This window comes from Rhinocladiella mackenziei (assembly GCF_000835555.1).
Source record: "Rhinocladiella mackenziei CBS 650.93 unplaced genomic scaffold supercont1.10, whole genome shotgun sequence".
Taxonomy (NCBI): domain Eukaryota; kingdom Fungi; phylum Ascomycota; class Eurotiomycetes; order Chaetothyriales; family Herpotrichiellaceae; genus Rhinocladiella; species Rhinocladiella mackenziei.
This window is the reverse complement of record NW_013550595.1, coordinates 317,077-337,549: the sequence shown is the minus strand read 5'-3', so window position 1 is coordinate 337,549 and position 20,473 is coordinate 317,077. Positions and strand designations below refer to the sequence as shown.

Sequence of the window (20,473 nt, the reverse complement as noted above, 5' to 3'; positions counted from 1 at the left end):
AGTTCAATCAAGAGTTGCCTGGTGATTTTCTTTTGCGTTCGGCTGCGCCAGGAATTTTTTAGTTTTCACGCTAGACAGGGCGCGATGATACACCGGTTGGGAAAAGGTAACCGGAATGCAAGGTGGGGGCCAGATTTGACTAGAAAGGCGCGCTCAAGGCTCAAACTATACAATTGATGGGTGAACATGGCGTGATCCTGCAGTTTTGGAAGCAAAAGAGAATGCAATAACTGAGGAGAAAGTATTCCTGGTATATGACTTTCGGAACAAGGCTATATATCACGTGATGATAGTTACATAAGCACGCCTTATCGGGGCTGCCCAAAAAATTGGGCTGCAAAAGTGCGGAGGAAACTTGAGATTTTCCAACTGCGCTGGCCGCTAAGAAAGTCGAATCCCTAGAATACCACATGCAGATAACTCTCAGCTGGCCATCATGCCCAAACGAACAGCTGACAATCAAGAAACCCAAGGGTCTCTCAAGGCCGGACAACGACCAGACTCCGGAGCAAACGGTGAAACCTCACTTGACTTTGAGGATGAATTCGAAGATGAATACGAGTCCGAAGACGAAGTGACGGAGGCTGGTGTTGATGGAAGACCAGATGCCGAAAGAGAAGCAGACCAGGCACAAGATGCTATGGAAATAGACACAAAGGAACAGACATTCATACCGGGACGGTCAATACTGCAGCCAGGCATGTCTTTGACACCCGACCGTTCGACCTATGAGATGCTCCACGTCATGTCCACGACATGGCCCTGTTTGTCCTTCGACGTCGTACGAGATAATTTGGGAGACCAGCGAAAACAGTATCCAAGAACATTGTATGCAGTTGCCGGCACCCAGGCCGAGTCAACACGTGCGAAAGAAAATCAACTCTACATTCTTCGATTGAGCAGTTTATCTAAAATGGATCGAGGCAGCCAAGCAGATTCCGAAAGTGACAGCGATAATGATGATGATGACGAGGCTTCGTGTGACCCAATTCTCGAGTCGAGATCAATACCGCTTCCTTGCACAACCAACAGAATCCGATCCTTTCAACCGTCACCTGCCACTTCCGATATGACCTCAATACCACAGACATTGACGGCTACTTCGCTCGAAAATGGCCAAATTCTCATCCACGACGTCTCTCCATACCTCCAATCACTCTCGACACCGGGCTTTACAGTCCCTCCCAATGTGTCAAAAACGCTTAGCACTTTACGAATGCACAAGACGGAAGGCTATGCCCTAGATTGGGCTCCTTCCGCCTCTCACCCGAACGGTCGACTTCTGTCTGGTGACAATGCCGGTCAGATTTTTAGCACACAGCGGACAGAAGGTGGCGGTTGGGTGACTGACACCAGGCCGTTTGTCGGTCACACGGATGCAGTCGAAGAACTTCAATGGTCGCCGAATGAGAAATTTGTCTTTTCTTCTGCAAGCTCCGATGGCACTGTTAAAGTGTGGGATGTTCGAAGTAAGAGTCGAAAGCCGGCAGTCGACGTGAAGGTTAGCAACACCGATGTCAATGTGATGTCTTGGTCCAGGCGGACATTCCATCTCCTCGCTACAGGCGCTGATGATGGTCAGTGGGCAGTTTGGGACCTCCGACAATGGAAACCACAACCAGGAACGACTCCTGGCTCCCAGCTCAGACCAATCCCCGTTGCCGACTTCCACTTCCACAAGAAACCAATCACCTCAATTGAGTGGCATCCTACGGATGACAGTGTAGTTGCTGTCGCCTGTGCAGACAATACGGCAACTCTTTGGGACCTTGCAGTCGAGTTGGATGATGAAGAATACGGTAAAGAGGCTGGCTTAGGATTAGGTGAAGGAGCCGAAAAGGTGCCTCCACAGTTGCTGTTCATTCATCATGTTGAAGATGGCAAGGAATTACACTGGCACCCGCAAATGCCCGGCACTGTCATGGTGACAGGCGGAAGTGGACTTGGGGTTTTCAAAACTATCAGTGTTTAGACCCAGATACCAGAGCCGTTCAATAACCCAAAAAAATGTACAGCATGAGTGAAACAGAGTTACCCTCGATATCCGTCTTCAGCCACTTCGGTGATCTCGTCGGTGGAGGAATCTCGCCTTTTTCACGCAGCTCTACCATTTCACCGACCCTTTCTTCATAATCAGACCATCAAAACAACAGTGTATCTGAACTATGTCTTCAAAGAAGACAACAACCGACCAGCAGGCTCCTACAGCACCTCCTGACAGCTCCACTTCTCCTGCGTTGCATTGTGATATTTCTTTTCAGATCGGCTTCTTAGTCCTAATCCCGCTCATAGGGCCTCTATATTTCGCTCTTTGGACACTCGACATCCTCACAGTGGATATTTCCTCACCGTCCCAACATCTCCGACCTCAGGGATGAAGGTACTTCTTGCCACTCCATAGCTGACGAGGTACCTCCGATAAGAAATAGGGAGAGCCTCCCCGATGCGTCGTTGGCAGTTTTGGTTTTTGAATTCGACTCCAAAGAGTCAAACATTGACCTGAGCTTCCAATGTGGAGGTTCCTACACAGAACCAACTTCATACACGACGTCTTCTCAGGCAGATAAAAGCAGAAATATCGGCATAGCCGTCTCGGACGTGCCAGATCCCTTGCTCAAGTATCGTTTTGCTGCACGGCATCAGCACCAAGTCATTAGCTTGGGCAAGAAAAGAGATCAAAATAGCGATATCCTGTCTGTCCACCCTATCTCCGAAGAAAAACACATTCGATTCATCGAGACGAATAAGAAAGCTACGCACAAGCCTCACCCCTGTTCCATGTACTCCAAAAAGGGACGGCAACGAGGAGAAAGCATTGAGAGTCTTCGAAGCCAAATTACAAACGAAGGCGCCGGCGAAGTCGATGATGACCCTGACAATACGGCCATAGCTGGCCCAGTTAGACAGGAATCATCAAGCCAGATTAAAGTGAAGCAGGTAGAGGGACGCCTTCCACCACAGAATCATCCATCTGCTCGGGAAGCGGTGATCAACAAGAAACGATTCTCCACAATCCAAAAATTGAGCTCAAAAGCCAAATCAGGACCTATCAAGAGAGACACTGCCTATACCAACTCTCCCGAACACAGAGGCAGTCATATAGCAGCTCTATGTTCAGGTTATATCTCGCAAGAAGCCATCCAGCACAATCAGCGAATGCTCGCAAATACCCTGCATAAAGGAACAAAACCTCCACAAAATCAAGATAAATCCGAGACCTGGCCTTCACCCTGTCTGCGTGGTGGAGGCAATCAACAGTCTCGACATGCGGCTATCTGGGACCATAAGAATCGACACAGACATCAACACCACCGAGGCCATTGCTGTGACCGCAACGGCAACCGGTCTCCACGACCACGAAGTCAAATCCCCCATAGCGATCCCGTCTACATCTACCCAGAACCCAGCATTCGTCCGCGCGATGGACCTCGACGACACCAGCACCCAACTCTTGTCACGCTCACTCTCCGCTCCGAAATCACGGTTGAATGGATCCATTATGCAGCCAACCAGGACAAACACGAAGACAATCAGAGACTTGTAGGTGTACGGAAGAGAATAGGGCGCAATCTCGTCGCAGAGGCAGGGTCTGCGGGAGAGAAAGAGGGTCCTCTCTTGACCTGGCCCGAGAAATTAGAGGCGAACTACAAAAAGAGAGACCCAGACAACCGGAAGGCAGAATTCATTGTCAACCGCCGGGCCCATCTCAACTACCTCCTCAACCTGCACGCACCCAACCCAACGACCCCCGCATAGCTCCTACAACACAGCCACAGCCACAGCACAACACTGCCTCCGTCATCATAATCCGCACCCCAGCCTGGGCTGAGCGGGAGACCCGTTCGCACCGCATCGGTCACAGCTCCAGCGCAGAAGCATACCAGGCGCAAACACAACATCTCACGCGCCGTAATGCTCATGGCGCGTTCATAGAGGATGTCCCTGTCACCATCACTTTATCTGATGGCCGCAGGGTACGTGGCGAAGACTACATTGCGATAATGGAGGACGAGGCCGGAGGCACAGCGGAGACTAGGTTTACCGAACGAGAACACTCCATGAGCCCCCGATCCTCCTCCTCCTCCTTCTGCTCCTACTCTTGGCGTAGCCGCAGACACAGTCGATCCACGCACTCAGACTACTCCGTCTGGTGTACAATCGGATGGCTAGCACGTTGGGATCGCGGTCGTAGTATTAGCCTTGGTAGACGACCAAGCAGGCTGAAGTTTTGCGCGGCTAGGTCGATAATTGTCATTATCCACATTAATCTGGAGCTTGGGCCGAGTGAATTGAGTGAATAAGTTCATGCTGTCATGCACAACAACCAGTCGATGACATGAAGCATAGCTTGTGAATACTAGATTCGTACAAAGCGTAGACTAGATATAGATAATGTGTGGTTGGTGCGACCATGACTGTGAGTGAGATATGACGTGAGGGTGCCCAAGGTTTGGGGATAGATATCTCTGACGAAGCGCTCCGTCCTTTCTGAGGTTGCGAGCCTTGTTTCCATTTTATACGAAAGACATGTCTCCTGGATAGGCTCCAATGATGGTTGGTTTTACCTATTTTGAAGAAGCCGAAGTCAATGCTCGTGGATGTTGACATAACATTTGACCCAGATCTGTACAAGGTCATGTACAGTGATTAATCTCATCGAGATCTCGTGACATAACCACGGTTTCAAGGGAAATTGTGATGTCGTACATAACGAGATTCGAGACAATCTGTCGTTGAGAGAGGGAAATCTCACAGCCCCGATGAGTAGATTGTCGAGACTGCGTCCGAGCCCGTAATCCATATTCTGCATGAGGCCCGGTACAGTCCTTCTCTTATCGAACCCGTCAAGCGAAAACTCGAGTCTCTGGGATATACTGTGATCTGTGCACAACAGCCGTTTACCGGGATAAACCCTCCAACAAAGACTCTGTACGGCGACGCTGGTCATGTACGGGCAGAGTTGGAATTATTGATCGAGCATGGCCAGGATGTCATTGTGGTAATGCATTCGCATGGAAGGGTGGCTGGGACATAAGCTGCTGCCAGTTTAGACAAAGCAGAGAGAATGAAGCGAAGGCAGACTGGTGGAATCATCAGACTATTTTGCGCCTGTGCGTTCATCCTACCCTTGGGACATCGTCTGTGCACTGTTCTCGGAGGCGAGTTAGCACCATTCATCAAGCCAAAGATAAGGCAAGAAGACCTGCGTAGGATTGAAATCCGGCCCTGGCCTGAAAATGTTCGTAGGCAGGTGGAAGCTGCAACCCACTGAACCCGGAACACGTTTTTTATTATGATCTACCGCCTGAAGAGCAGAAGTTCCGAGAAACACGATTGAAACATCACATGGTGATTGCTCCAAAGCCCCCCTTAATCTAGGTCGCCTATCCTGGCATATTAGTGACCTATCTGAATTGCGAGGGCGATCAAGCACTACCCGCTTGCTCTGTAGGAAATGATGGTTAAGCAATCTGGTGTTGAGGTTCCAGAGCTGAGATGCGGAGTAGGGCACTCGTCATTCCTAAGCCAGCCAGATATATTCGTCAAGTCCATCATCAAATCATTGAATGCGACAACACAAGCTCTCGGTGATTTCTCAAGGATGACAACTCACAGTGAGGGTGGCAATGGCAAGCCCCAAGGAGCATGACGCACGGTCAAGCGTCGCCATTGAGAGCAAAATTTAGAGTGGGACTTTGCTATCATAGTTCCACCACAGATATGTAGCTATGAGGATATTGAGAGCTGGCCACATGGTAAGGTGAGGGGTGCGACTAACGTATTGACGAAATTGTTGAATAAAGGATGGGCCATGTGACGTGGAAATGGAGGCCAGTTCTCCCATTGTTAGTATCCATGTCATCAGGTCATGATAATTCTTAGCCTCATTGCCATCATTGTCCCGGGTGAGTCCTTCTGATTCGAAGGTGTGAAACTTCTCCATGGCAAGCCAAAGATGAGCAGCAAGCTTGGGTTTGGTTCCGATCATAGCTGGAAGTGGATACAATACCATATCGCCGTAGATCAGAGCTGCCGTACGACATAAGATCCTCAAAATTCAGGTCGACTTGGTTCAAGTGACAATTTCGGATTCATACCCAATAACTTGTGCTGGGTCTCATTCGCTTCTTGAATCAAGAATTTCAAATTCGGTGGGTTTGGTCGACGTTGTTGACAATATTCCAGTGCCATAGTGACCTCTGCCGTAGATCTTAATGCATTGGTAAGGTAAGAATCAATTCCGTTTAGTTATTTAAATTCGGTACCGATTGCGAAAGACATCCTAGCGGCTGCTCTATACCTGTCGTCTCTGAAAATGGACCCAGAAGGATCTCTCCGAAGGGAAGAAGGGAGCGTGAGGAACGGTGATTGCAAGATGTGGGCTCTGCACGAACAATTGAGGAGTCGTAATGCTAATGTAAGGTTGGGTCAAGAAAGGGCTAGCCGAGGTCGGCTCAGCGTTGAACATTGCGATGGATCGAAAGCCTGGTTAGCGACAGTCTAGGATAGACCTATGCCGATGCAGGTTCCCAGGAATATCATCATATAAAGGGGAATGAAAGCAGGATGGATTGTGTTTGTCATTGGGCCTGTAACCAAGACGAGAAGACCAGCTCAATGGCATAGATAAACTAGGTTATAATTAGACACGCTGGTGCCTCCATGTTTCGAACACGTGGTTGCTCTTCCTGAAAGGAATCGATAGTGAGGGGTGGTTTGAGCATTTGCAAAGAAACGTCAGGCCGATGCAACCAGTATATAGTAGGACAATGCAGAAAAGTAGGTGAAAAAGCCTGACGGACATGCTTTGTTGGTGGATGAGAGGTGATCTCTCCTGTGCAGTCGGTATCCGCATATCTTGTTCTCGATCCCCATTATGTTAGTTCTTGAAATCGGTCTCAAAGTGCTTCCTCTTTGGGTGGATGGGCCCGATAACTCAGCAAAAAGAATCTCCACGACAAGATTGATATCTCGGCACCCTGTACTAAGACTTCGGAGGATTTACCAACGTGTCTCGTTCTCGGCATTTATCAGTGCTCATCACAAGGCAGACCGTGTCCTCCTCTACAATGCTCGAGTTCTTGTTTTCACGACGCATTTCTTCTTCTTGAACTTCGAAGGCGAACCGCACACAGAGTTTCTGGCCAATTTCAGACAGGTTTGTAGGGCGTCAAGCCTATTCTGGATTGATGGCCGAGGGAGACTAATGACTTGGCAGGGGTCCAACTCTGGCTCATGTTCCGGCCAAGATATCGCAGGGAAATTGATGCGCGGTCGCTGGATTTGTCGAGATCATTTGACATTGAGGCTTCGCAGTTCGATATTGATCATGGATCGGAGAAGAGAGAAGGAGAAGAGGCCTGACGCGTCCACGTTCGCGAAGACACGATTCTCATTGAAAACTGCGACGAGACGGACGCGAATCGTGCCGAGCCTGTCCTAACCCAAAACGGAATGATTCCCGTTTCTTGAACCAACCTCCTCCGTGACTCTGATTGGCCAGACAAATCTCCGCAGCTCATTTCATTTCGCGCCGCAGAGTCGTCGGATGTATTCCTTTTCAACACACCATCGAAACGATCAACGTCTTGATCATATGCTTGCAATGGCATTTCTCGTATCTTGTTGGCCGAGGTAAATGACCTCATTACGCGGCATTTCCGCGGCTCATTTACTGCATGTGGATATCGCTTCCGTCAAAGTCAAGGTCGACCCTTTCTGAAATATTGCAGCCTAACTATGTTTGTTTGGTACCGTCGAGATTGCATTCTGTGCTTATTCCTTCAGCCTCGCAAGCCATCGCCTTTATAACATACGAAGAAGTCAAAGTTGTGCATTAGCTCCGGCCATGACGCTTAAGCTTCGTGGGGGAGACTGTGGATCCTTGACCGTTTGAGAATCCCCATATCCCTGGAAGAATCTCAAAAGTTGGAAATGAATGCTTCATATGAACCATCGGCCGCCAGCATCTGCGCCTTCCTCCGGCTGGATGATCATTCTTTTACGCTCTCTGCTCTCAGGATTTTCCACTCGTTCCTCCAACATGCCTTTCTCTTCCAGCATCATCGTTATTTTTGCACTCTTCTTTGCTCTCGTAACTGCCCTCCCATTTTCCCTTGGCCGAAGAGGTATTGTGGACAAATTAACCAATCCTGCGGGAAAGTCAAACTAAGTTACGAATCAGCTGTGTCCCAAGACTTACTCAACCAACTATCCTTTTTTGAACAGTATTCGGCTGCAGCGTATTGTCCGGACAACAATATTCCGACCTCCAGCACAACTATTACCTGCAGTGCCGGGAATTGCCCCCAGGTACAAGCAGCCGGTGCTCAATCAATCCTTGAATTCCAAAAGTACTGAGACCCCTGCTGACCATTCTTCCCCGACTTCAAACGCTCGTACTGACAATCCACCCCTCTTTTCAGTGTTGGCCTCTCGGACGCAACAGGGTTCGTCGCCCTCGACCACACGAACCAACTAATTGTCATCTCTTTCCGCGGCAGCCAATCTATCCAAAATTTCATTGCAGACCTGACTTTTGTTATGGTCCCATGGTCATTGTGCACAGATTGTACCGCTCATGCTGGATTCCTCGATTCCTGGAACGGTGTTAAGTCACAGGTTCAAGGCGCCATTGATGGTGCAAAGTTGAACTATTCCTCGTATCAGATAGTGGCCACGGGCCATAGTCTGGGAGGAGCGTTAGCAACTCTGGCTGCCGCGGAATTAAGAGATTCCGGTCATAGCGTATCCCTAGTATGTGGACCACTTGCTCCACTCCTGGCCACTCTATGTCTCCATTAACTCGAAATCAGTACACATACGGCTCACCCATGGTCGGCAATGCTGTCCTCGCCAATTTTACCACTGCTCAATCCGGTGGCAACTATCGCGTAACGCACGCCCAGGACATCGTTCCAAAACTTCCGGGTTATTTCCTAGGCTTTGCACATGTATCACCAGAATATTGGATCACATCACCCACAGACGCTGAGGTGACAGCTAACGACGTACAAGTTAGCAGCGGTGTGATCAACCTACAAGGCAACCAAGGTCAGCTGGAAAGCAGTGTTGAGGACCATCTCTGGTATTTCAACAGTATCTCGGCCTGTGGGCCGGATGGCATTGAAGTCAAGGCTTAGAGAGCCACAGTTGTTATGACGATGTGTGATGTTGTTGTGCAGAGTAATGACGGGAAACATCATTCGTGGAAGCCTTGAATGCTGCATCGTGACTCTCAAATTGTTCACAAAAGCTGATTGAATAATGGCGGCAGAGGAAGAAGGACACGATTCATGTGAAAAATAGCCAGTAATGGTAAAGGATCAAACTGAGACGTTCTCCTCGACTTATTTCGTTGTATGCTTTCCTTTGAAGATCTTGTCACGGAATCATCAATGCCTAGTGCCTTAATGACCCATGATTTTGGTCTCAGCCTTTCTCTTTCTTTGGCATTGTGACGCTTCAGACTTCCCCCCCTCTTATACCTGCGAGCATGGTCCAGAGAGAAAACAGAGATAAGTCAACCTCTCTCTCTCCAGACCGAATGCACGAGGCGGTGGTGTTGACCAGCTAACCACTGATCTGAGATTTGTGTTTTCCATCACGTTCAACAACCGAAAACATCTAAGGCATCGACCTCTCTGGGTGCCATCGTTTTAGAAGTCACTGCGCTCCATTCTCGAATGCGTCGGACGTGCCAAAGCGACAGAACAAATTGGAGATGGCAGCAATGGCGGACTTGAAGTTTAGTCGTTTCAGAAAGTGAGCTCACAGCAGAGAGAAAGTGGCGAGGAAGAAATCCGATGGAAGTGGTGTTTCGCACAAGCATGTGTCGACGTTTGTCGTTAACCGCGCCTGCGCATGGCGAGCCAATGCTCCGTACTAGTTAATGATTAGTCGCCATATACGGTAAAGTACAAAGACTCGCCAGCCATAGACTACTTTTCTCATCCACCGCCTCCCTCACTTGAACTTCGCAATTTTGTCAACCATTTGAATGATTCAAGAGTAGTAAGAGGAAAGCGCTGAATAGAGGTACTCAGTGAATCCTTTATGACTCTCACGAGATAATCCTTTGCTCCTTAGTCTCGTCGAGGCCGTTTATCAGTCATAAGGTAAGTCTGACATGCGGTTTTTCAACGTTCGATCTCGCTTATCTGCTGCAAACATTCGAAGGCATTCGAAATTCATTCTTGTTGAACATAGGTCGAGAGATTCACACAATGAAACCTGCTGCGGCGATTCGCATGCCTCCCACCACAAAAATTGCCCCACAAAATGGCCATCACGACCTCGAACGTCAGAAAGGCGAAGAGAACCTGCATGCAATGCAGAGCTCGAAAGGCGAGGCTCCCCCCTTTCAACTTATCGGCCCCAAAATTGACTTCCATGCCAGGTTCGGTGCGATGGACGTCCTAGTTTCTGCCGCAATTGTGAACGCTTGAAATTCGATTGCTCCTTTGCACGATCGGCGGATGGGCCTAGTGCTAGCGAGAATTCGAGCGACTTCCAAGTCCAACTGGAGCGACGACGGGGTGCCCTAGCTTGCATTGAATGCCGTTCCCAAAAGATTAAATGCCCTGGAGATTTCCCCACTTGTGGAAACTGCCTTCGAAGAAATCGCCCATGCTCGTATCCCGTGCCAAAAAGACCGACCCGAGAGTATCGACAGCGGAATGCACCAGAACAAGACCACCGCCCAGAATCACCGACAAATGGAGTGCAAGTTTCTTCGGCGTCCGGTCCTCATGAGTCCGACAACTTTTTACCGGGCCCCAATGAAGTGATTGTCCTGATTGAGGCGTATTTTCTACATGTGTACCAGCTTCCTTGGTACGCCTTCGTCCACAAAGATTCGGTGATCCAACGGTTTATCGATGGGACCATAGAGCCCTGCTTGACCTTAGCGATATGTGCCACCACTACTCAGCGCATCAAGTTTGAGCAATACAGCTCAGAGCTAAGCGCCAAATGGGCCGGCAAAGCCGAAGAATTCATCATGGAGACGCTTGAGACTCCCTCAATATCACGACTTCAAGCGCTTATGCTGGTGGTGCGATGGCGGGTTGAAGCGGGTCAATTCTCCAGGGCTTTCATGCTCGCCGCCCTTGCTGGACGATTTGCCGTGGCCCTTCGCCTCAATTACGAACGTCCAGAACTCCGATTTCTGGCGCAAGAAGTTCGTCGACGACTTATGTGGTCATGCTTCGTTCTCGATAGCCACTTCTCCATTGGATTGCGCGAGTACGAATATTGTTCGCCTGATATCATTTACCTCCAGCTTCCGTGTCCGGAGACAGAATTTGAAGACGATGTTCCTGTCGAGACGGCGCCTCTTCGCGCCGTTTCTTTCAATACCATTGAAGGACTTGGGACCTACGCTGCCTGTGTACGGTTGGTTGCCATTAGACGAGATATCATGAGGTATTTGGTGACCCGTCCGTTTTTGCAACATACACTGATCACTACAGACTCACGCGACGTGTGGCGTCTTCTCCCATGCAAGTTTCCGAGCTCATGCGTGCTGTACGACAATTTGAAGCCGAACTCGAACATCTGTACCGAAGCATTGCCGAAATAGACAAATACTCCCCGACTATATTCTTGCATTCCAAAAAACAAGCCCGACACCTGATGCTCCACCAGTCTTGGCACCTCTCTCATTGTGACCTATATCGAATCTTCTTAACCGGATATCGAGAGGCAGCACCGGCTTCCACACTGGAGGGAATTGACAATAGGGAAATCTTGAGAATGCAGTCTTTGTGTCTACAACATGCGCTGACAATTGTCCAAATAATCGCCGAGTTCTCAAAGCATTGTACTGCTCAAACCATTGACTCCGATACTGCTATCTGCGCATATCACAGCACTCGAATCATTCTCTTCACTTCTCAAACCGATAGGCTCCCGCAAAGGTTGAGTAAAACGGCTGCATTGGAGCAAGTTCGTGTATGCCAGAACATAATGAATCGATTCTTCGCGACCTCTCCGGTGGTAGAACCTATGGTAAGTATGTGACGCTCCGATGGTACCTAAACCTGATTTGTTTGCAGAAGAAAGAAATGGAAATGTTGATTGCCCAGCATTCATCGAAGGTCACCTCGAACAACACACTGTTGGTGTCACCGCGCGAAGATGGCATGGGAGATGACGACTCGAAAATCCGTGATGAAGCTAGGGCCCGACAGAGATTGGCTATTCATAGCTTGGTTCGAAGGGCCGATTTTGTCGACGACAGCAATGAAGTCACCAGTCCCGCTCATACTCATGTACACCGGTCCCCTGCAAAAGCCCGACAAAAGGTCTCCAGTGTACGGAATATGTTGATAGAACCACCCGCTCGTCGGAACATTACTCCTGTCGGCATACTTGAAAGCTCTCAGAATGCACTAAACCAAGGACCAAGGATCACCGAGGAGAACAACAGGGGTGAATCCACCCGCAATGAAGAATCGGAGTCCGATCAATGGATGGATGGAATGCGTTTCGCATTCAATCCTTGGATGGGCTGGTCAGAAACTCTAGAAGCATATGGATTTTCCCAAGATATGGATGGCGACTACTTTTAGTCTTGTCAACTTATCATCTTTGTTTGTCGAAGATATGTTGGTCGGCTCCTCGACGCTAAGACAGGCCCCCCGACTAGAGCATACGATATCAGCGAATTCGTACAGCTAGCCGGACTGCCGCACCGAGAAATGAGACCTTCCCTGGACCCCCGTCTCTGCAAAAGCATCTTGTGTTGTACAGAATTATCTCAGCCGGGTGGACTAGAAAAAAACCCCCGACTACCGATTGTACAACCGACATCCGAACATCCAACCGAGTCCCGTAGAGGGTCAAGTTTGAACTCGATGCCAGAATACGGATGTGCTCTTCTTGTTCTCATCCATCTAAGGAATTGCCTTCTTTCAACGACGCGAATGCTCCCTTATGTCAAGAGTTCCGCGAGCAAGCATTTTCGAGTAAGAAACCCATTCATATTCCCTCTCACATCACACTTCTGTGTTTCGGGAGAGTTGTGAATCTTCCTTTTCTCCAAATTTACCACAACGTGGATTCAACATGTTGAATGATCATCTGGAGCAGTTTCATCTGGAATCCTCGGATGCTTTCTCAGCAATGGAGTCTCGACCAAACATCGTCTTCATCATGGCAGATGATCATGCCTCGAAGTCGATCAGTTGCTACGGTGCTGGAATTAATCACACTCCAAATATCGATCGCCTGGCCAAGGAAGGAATGAAATTTAACCATTGTTATGTGACCAACTCTATTTGCACCCCTTCAAGAGCTGCCATTCTTACCGGTACACACAATCACGTCAATGGAGTCATGACGCTGGATAGTAAGATTAACAAGCACATTCCCAACGTCGCCAAACATTTACGAACAGGAGGCTACCAAACAGCCATGATTGGCAAGTGGCACATGGGTGATGGAGAAGCCCACGAACCGACCGGATTTGATTATCGGTCTGTCGTCCCTGGCCAAGGCGAATATCATGACCCCGAATTCATAGAGCCCTCGGGCATCAAAACTGAAATGGGCTATGCCACGAACATCATCACAGATAAAAGCATCGAATGGATGCGAAAGCGAGATTCACAGAAGCCATTCTTTTTAATGTGTCACCACAAAGCTCCACACCGACCATGGCAGTGCGACGAGAAACACAAAGATCTCTACAAAGATCCCATTCGGCTCCCAGACACGTTTACAGATGACTACAAAAATCGCGCACGAGCTGCGAAAGTCGCCAAAATGCGTGTCGAAGAAGACCTCACCTATCAAGATTTAGGTCTTGCACAACCCGATGGCGGTCAAAGAGTTGGCCAAAAGATGATCAATGCCTGGTGGTGGCAAGATCGGAAGATTCCAGCTCCCGAGGACGTTTCAAAACTCAAGTTGGTTGATAAGGAGGACGGAAATATCTTCATGTTCAAAAGTAAAGCCGAATTGACAGAATTTAAGTTTCAACGGTATATGCAAAGATATCTACGAACTATTCAGAGCATCGATGACAATGTGGGCCGCATGCTCGACTGGCTGGATCAACAAGGCCTAACTGACGATACGATGGTCATCTATACTTCAGACCAAGGATTCTTTCTCGGCGAGCACGGCTGGTTTGACAAGCACTTCATGTACGAGGAGAGCTTTCAAATGCCATTCTTGATTCGATACCCCAAGGAGATAGCCCCGGGCTCCGTGTGCGATGACATCATTTGCAACGTGGACCTTGCACCGACATGGCTCGATTTCGCGGGCCTCAGACAGCCTACATACATGCAAGGGGTCAGTTTTCGATCTTTACTACGCGGTCAAACGCCGTCGGATTGGCAACAAGTCGCGTATCACCGGTGCTGGATGCATCGCGATATCATTCACGAAGCATATGCGCACTACGGCGTGCGCGACCAGCGGTATAAGTTGATTTATTGGTATAATGAGGACTTTAAGATCGAGGGGACCAGGCCAGGTGGCGAAGAAAAGGAATGGGAACTCTTTGACTGTGAGGAAGATCCTCTTGAATTGTTCAACTGTTACCATGACCCGAAATATGCGGATGTTGTTCGACGCATGACGAGGATGCTAGAGGACAAAATGGCGGAGATCGGTGATGAGCCTGTCCATCCACCTTTGCCCAAGTTGATTAATGACAAGGTATGATTTGGGAGACTGCTGATTTCGTATGACGTCAGGGGGTGGGTGATGATGGAGATGGATGTCTACATTTACTTTTTCCACGTGAACGTTCTCAATCATCTAGACGGTAAGAAGTCCGTTTCAACAATGATTTGAAATTTAAAGGGTCATGTTTCATTGTGGATATGTAGCATCCAAAGTAGTACTCTCATAAGTACCTGAAAATTCAACCTTTTGCGTTTCACCCGGTCCCATTTCATAGGTACGTGCACGTGTTTCATTGTCTGGCAGCGACAGCACACCTCAAGTGCTTCAGTGCCACCTCTCCATGCCCTCCTGGATTAAGTGTCTGTCAGACGAATCTGTGTCCAGATCATGGTGTACGTGACGTCCATCGTGTCCTGTCCGGCCTTATTGACGGCGAATGTCCGAGAAATTTACCCCAAAGAGGATCTTTGGGTACTGTAATAGAAGAATGTTCAAATGAAACGTTCATTTCATTCTTGTACGAAGGTAAGAAGGGAAGGGAAAAAAGGTACGTAACTCGTGCAGGTGAATTAAGTAAGGAGTACCAGGAGTAACAGAGGAAAAGTTAAAAAAATAAAATGTGGTCTCGTCGTGGATTGATATCTCTGCTCAGCACCTTATCTTGCAAATGGACGACTTTCTTGGATGGTTGAAGCGGGGCTGAACTTCCCAGAAGCTTGAGAAATCATTAGGGTAAGTCCAATCAAATCGGCTCGTCGCGAGGCTCAATCAAGACTTCATTCACGGCAACATGCGCGGGTTGTTTAAGCGCATAGATAATCGACGCCGCGACATCTTCAGGATCTAGAATCTGCGCACCTGAAGGCTCGCCATATTTCTTGATGGCTTCGGCATCCGTAGACATGCCTAGCAGGTCCGTGGCCGTGTTCCCAGGCTGCACGCTTGTGACGCGCAGACCCCTGCCAGCGGTCTCGAGACGTAGGGTTTGCAATGTGGCTTCGACGAAGAACTTGCTTGCCGAGTAGACGCTGAGGCCGGGAAAGACTTTGCGCCCGGCGTCGGAGGAGATGGCGACGATGTGCCCGGTGCCGCGCGAGAGCATGGAGGGAATCGTTGAAGAGAGGCAGTGCAGGAGACCCTTGCAGTTGACGTCGACGGTGCGGTTCCACTCTTCGGTTTGTGCGTTCGCCATCAGAGTATAGTACATCACCCCAGCGCAGGAGACGAGAATGTCGACTGGACCGAGTTCAGCGCTGGCTGCGCGGATAAGGGCTTCCACTTGTTTCTGATCGGTCACGTCAGTTTGGCGAACGATGACTTTGCCTTCACGGACGGCGAGTCTTTTTTTGACTGCTTCGAGAGTTCCGATGCGTCGAGCGGCGAGAGCGACATGGCAGCCTTCTCTTGCCAGAGCAGCAGCAACTGCAGCACCGATGCCCGAAGATGCCCCTGTTACGACGGCCACACGTCCGCTTAATGGACCTCTGCGGATGGATTGCGCCGATCCCCCGAGAGAATTTAGGCGCGAGGGAGGATGAGGTAGCCATCCTCGTGCAAACCAATGGCGGGTGTAGGTTTCGAGTAATACCTTGTCAACTTTAGGCCGCTCGACAATGGCACGGAATGGTCTGGTGGCGGCATTGTTGAGCACGACGATGCCTCGTAGAAAGTCGACGGTCGGCATGCCGCTGCGAAGGATATCAACCGTAAATTGGCCGTCTCCGCCGCTGAGGTGGCCTCTTTTCTTCGTCCACATGGCCTCCCATTCATCCCAGCCGAGTCGCTTCGTCGGATATCCGAGTTGACCCAGATCATCGAAAACCTGTCGAGTATTGACAGGGTCTGGATCGCCGAGGTGAAAGATAGTTTGTTTGGCATGAGTCTGATTGGAGAGATGGATGATAGATTTGCTCACGAAGTCGACTGGGGTCATCTCGGCACGCCAGCCTTCCACGTCAGGAGCGTACCCCAGGTGTATCGACTCCACAATCAATGCGGACAAGAGGTCCCAAGCGTTGCCTGCACCAGTGGTGCTGTGCCCACTGATGGTGCCTGCTCGGAGGATCTTCACCGGCAGTCCACGTCGACCAGCTTCGAGTACAAGCTGCTCAGCGACCCACTTGGTCTGGCCATAACCATCACGCAGCTTCTCGGGGACGTCTTCTACGCCCAGCATCGTGGTCTCCGGCCAGCCTTCCTGAGATGGCGGTAACACCCCGTTGGTAGATATGTACTGTACCGTCGCGTTACCGCGACATGCCAGGCGTAGAATTTCTCTCGTGCCCCCTACATTGGCGTTTCGCAGCCCGGCATAGGGATACACCAGGTTGACACTGGCACCGGCGTGAACGATGACGTCGACACGTTCAGCAAGCTCTTCAAAAGCCTCTGGTGAAAGACCAAGGTGTTTTCGAGATAGATTGCCTGGGAGAATTTCAACGCGCTCCATGATCGAGTCGTTCCACAGCCCTAAGTCGAGGAGATTCCTGCGAAGCCTTGCTATCCCCGCTGGCCGATCCTCTTCCGACGGGTCATTGAAACGCACAAGACACACGATTTTAGCCGAAGTACTGTCCAACAAGTCGTTGAGGAGGAAGGCACCCAAAAAGCCGGTGGCGCCGGTCAAGAAGACTGTGTTTGCTTTGCTGACTGGATATATCGTGGCACCGGAGGGTTTGATTTCCTCATCGAGGGTGGAATCCGCACGCAAGACGGCAGGGAGATCGGCTTGCACCGCTGCAGTATGTCCGTCTCTGACCGCACGAACAGTTTCCAGATGGCCACTGAGAGTGGCAGGGTCGACGAGACGGGCGAGGGGAATGCGAACGCCAAAATTCCGCGAAAGTCGCGCAGCAAGGTCTGCAAGTGACAAGGAGTGGCCACCGAGATCGAAAAAGTTGTGCGCGGGTGTAATATTACCAGGAAATGTCTTGAGGGTGGCGGCCCAAATTTCAGCAATGGCTTGGATACCAATCGGATCCTGCTCAATCTTCTGCCCATTGGCAATGATATGGGGAGCGGCAGATTTCGAGCTCGGAGGGGGAGGAAGACGTTTCGGATCGGCCTTGCCCGAGACGGCATGAGTTGGCAGCTCGTCAAGTTCCACCCACAGAGCCGGAATCATGTAATGGGCCAAATAAGGTGAGAGTTTGCGACGTGCGGCTGGACTGTATCCTGACTCATCGATTTCCACGGTCGGTCGATCGGTGGAATTCTCCTTTTCCCGGACAACGTAAGCAACCAGTTGTCGTTCTAGGCCTTCACCACGAGCAACTACGGCGCAATGACTCACGGCCAGATGTTTAACAATGGTATTTTCGACTTTTCCAGGGACGACCGAATAACCTCGGAGCTTGATCATGGATCCCACGCGACCGGTGATCTCGAGGAGTCCGGAAGGAAGCATTCGTGCCAGATCTCCAGTCCTGTACATGCGAGCACCTGGGGTCGGATCAAAGGGATCCGGCGTAAAGGCTTTGGCCGTCGTCTCCGGACGGTTGATGTACTCACGAGCGAGCATTGATCCGCCCACAAAAAGCTCTCCACTAGCTCCCGGTTCAACCTTCTTGCCACTCTCGTCAAGAATATAAGTGTGTTTGGGATCCATAGGCGGGCCAACCGGACAGTATGGTGCCTCGGTGTCAAGCATATCCCCGATATCACCACACGCAATCTCGTGGGTTTCACAGGCACTGTAGCAGTTGAGCAAGCATGTATTTGGAAGAGCTTTGAGGGCTCGACGGGCCAAGTCAGTGGTGACGACTTCGCCATTGAGCCACAAGGTGCGAAGTTCCGGGAGACGAGTTCCGATTCTTGGATGGCGAGACAGAACCGCAGCCAAAAGAGTAGGTGTCATGAGAGTTTCGGTGATGTGCTTGGATGCGAGTAAGTCCACCAGTGCAACAGGGTCATAGCTGGCTTCATCTGGTACGGCAACCACGGTGGCACCTCGCAAAAGTGGCCGCAGGATTTCCCAAATGAAAAAGACATTGCACGCGACACGGTCTCCTTGCTGAAGATCGCGAACCCCGAATCTCAGGTTGTAAGAAAGAACTGGTGCCCGGTGTGGGTTGGCGATCCCTTTAGGACGACCGGTAGTCCCCGATGAGTAAGAAACAAAGGCCAGTCGATCCAGATCATCGTCAGCAGGTAATGGAGAAGGCTCGCTCGCGTGGCCGTCAACGTCTGAAGCCGGATCGTCGAGTGTGATAAGCGGGATGCCTGCTTTGATCTTCCCGACCTCTGCTCGGTATGTGACCACGACAGCGGGCCTGGCGTCGTCGATGACGTCGGCGAGAAGTTCGGGAGGATATGCAAGTTCGAGAACAAGAAATGCTCCTCCAGCACGAAGGGCGGCCAGACAGGCAATCACATAGTCGGCGCTGCGAGGGAGGAGCACTCCTACCAGACGGTCTCGACCGACTCCAGACTCACGGAGACGGTGGGCAAGAGCGGCGACCTTTTCATCCAGCTCGGCATAAATATATGTCGTTCTCTCGTCCTCCAAAGCCACCGCATCGGGTGTGGCCTGGACCTGTTGGGAAAAGAGTGCAGATAAATCCTTCTTAATGTCGATAACAGGCATTTTCGGATTTTTGGAACGTTGGTGAAGTGTAGTGGGGGAATTCGGAGATGGGATAGTCGGGTTTGATATTGGTCAACATACGCCCGAAAAGTATGCCAGGCCACCCCTTGAAAATGCACCCTGGTCAGCCGGGTGTGATGTTCATCGGTTGTTGACAGATCTGAGCGAATCGATACAAAATTCCTCATCCGTGATCGATGCAGTCAGAGGGAAGATTGAAGCTGCTGCATTCTGTTGAGGATGAAATTTCTTTGTGGCCAATGATACCGCTGATCGGAGAAGACGTCATCGTGAACACTTCGTAGTGGAACATTTAAGACAGCCAGTTGTTTCTATAGGGTTTAGTGAACCTTGTGGGCTGCTAGGAGATACTAGTAGGGCTTGATGGATGAGATAGAAACCATGGTTTGATGGATGGGATGGAATAATTCTTGTCAGGACCCAGACAAGGCCCTGTTTAGGCAGGTAGGGATACTTTTAGAGATGTTTTATGGCTGCTTGCGAGGGTTCGCCGGCTCGCTAAACAGCCGTGGGCAGCCGTCAAACGATGTTACCTGATTGGGTATTTTCCCCTGCTGCTCTAATTCCCAGCCTTCTTTGTCACAGGACCGTGAAGGGATCTGTATCAACAACAGGGTGAAAGCAGGTCTACGTGACATTACGGGAACGGAAAGTATAGAGCTGCCGGAAACTTCAGTGTTACACAACGAGACAGAGCACCAAGGATGTGACATGGGCATCTGCAGTTCTGAGCCTAATCTTGTCTGATAGAAATCATGTTCCTTGAGAAGATGCTACTAATAATAGGGTCTCGCTTCAGCGGTTACCGGGGCAGACTCACTCACAAGCATAGAGGCAAACTTCCTCAGTCTCCAGGAATTTTCTGTGCCCCGCCAATCTTCATCACTTTCCTAAACCAATGAAGCTGATTCCCAAGGTTCTCTCATGATCATGCTTTTCCCCGCATCTAGTCGTATCTACCCTTCATCATATACGCTCGAGGCGCCTGACCGCCAACGTGACGCCTGCGGGATCTGTATCCGAACCGCGGGGATCCCCTCAGAGTTTTCTCCAGAGTTCGTCAAGAAGGGGGTTTTGGTGTCCCGCAGTGTGGTATGGAGCCAGACGTAGTCTTCATCCGTAGTGGATGCCAATAAGCGGTCGAACGGTGATCCGGGCCCGAGGGCCGAATTGATCAAGGTATGTTATTGAATTTACCCCCTCCTCAAGCTGGCCTCTTCCCCA

At 50.1% G+C, this 20,473-nt stretch overlaps 6 protein-coding genes across 6 annotated transcripts; 5 read left to right on the top strand and 1 right to left on the bottom strand.

The window, feature by feature from the left end:
* Positions 1 to 436: 436 nt before the first annotated feature.
* On the top strand, positions 437 to 1,972 carry Z518_10809 (uncharacterized protein; the record flags this gene model as incomplete). The annotated part of the gene is made up of 1 exon (XM_013411640.1): positions 437 to 1,972. The coding sequence occupies one exon, from the start codon at positions 437 to 439 to the stop codon at positions 1,970 to 1,972; it is 1,536 nt and encodes a 511-aa protein (XP_013267094.1).
* A 402-nt stretch (positions 1,973 to 2,374) lies between these two features.
* On the top strand, positions 2,375 to 3,756 carry Z518_10808 (uncharacterized protein; the record flags this gene model as incomplete). The annotated part of the gene is made up of 2 exons (XM_013411639.1): positions 2,375 to 2,380; positions 2,410 to 3,756. The coding sequence occupies 2 exons, from the start codon at positions 2,375 to 2,377 to the stop codon at positions 3,754 to 3,756; spliced, it is 1,353 nt and encodes a 450-aa protein (XP_013267093.1).
* Positions 3,757 to 8,044: 4,288 nt separating this feature from the next.
* On the top strand, positions 8,045 to 9,143 carry Z518_10807 (uncharacterized protein; the record flags this gene model as incomplete). The annotated part of the gene is made up of 4 exons (XM_013411638.1): positions 8,045 to 8,129; positions 8,186 to 8,354; positions 8,427 to 8,757; positions 8,817 to 9,143. The coding sequence occupies 4 exons, from the start codon at positions 8,045 to 8,047 to the stop codon at positions 9,141 to 9,143; spliced, it is 912 nt and encodes a 303-aa protein (XP_013267092.1).
* A 1,083-nt stretch (positions 9,144 to 10,226) lies between these two features.
* Z518_10806 (uncharacterized protein) lies at positions 10,227 to 12,575 on the top strand (the record flags this gene model as incomplete). Its single annotated transcript, XM_013411637.1, has 4 exons — positions 10,227 to 10,399; positions 10,423 to 11,427; positions 11,475 to 12,012; positions 12,060 to 12,575. 4 exons carry the CDS (start codon positions 10,227 to 10,229, stop codon positions 12,573 to 12,575), a joined length of 2,232 nt encoding a protein of 743 aa, XP_013267091.1.
* Positions 12,576 to 13,071: 496 nt separating this feature from the next.
* Positions 13,072 to 14,679, top strand: Z518_10805 (uncharacterized protein; the record flags this gene model as incomplete). Its single annotated transcript, XM_013411636.1, has 1 exon — positions 13,072 to 14,679. One exon carries the CDS (start codon positions 13,072 to 13,074, stop codon positions 14,677 to 14,679), a length of 1,608 nt encoding a protein of 535 aa, XP_013267090.1.
* Positions 14,680 to 15,385: 706 nt separating this feature from the next.
* On the bottom strand, positions 15,386 to 19,228 carry Z518_10804 (uncharacterized protein; the record flags this gene model as incomplete). Its single annotated transcript, XM_013411635.1, has 1 exon — positions 15,386 to 19,228. One exon carries the CDS (start codon positions 19,226 to 19,228, stop codon positions 15,386 to 15,388), a length of 3,843 nt encoding a protein of 1,280 aa, XP_013267089.1.
* Between the last annotated feature and the right edge of the window lie 1,245 nt (positions 19,229 to 20,473).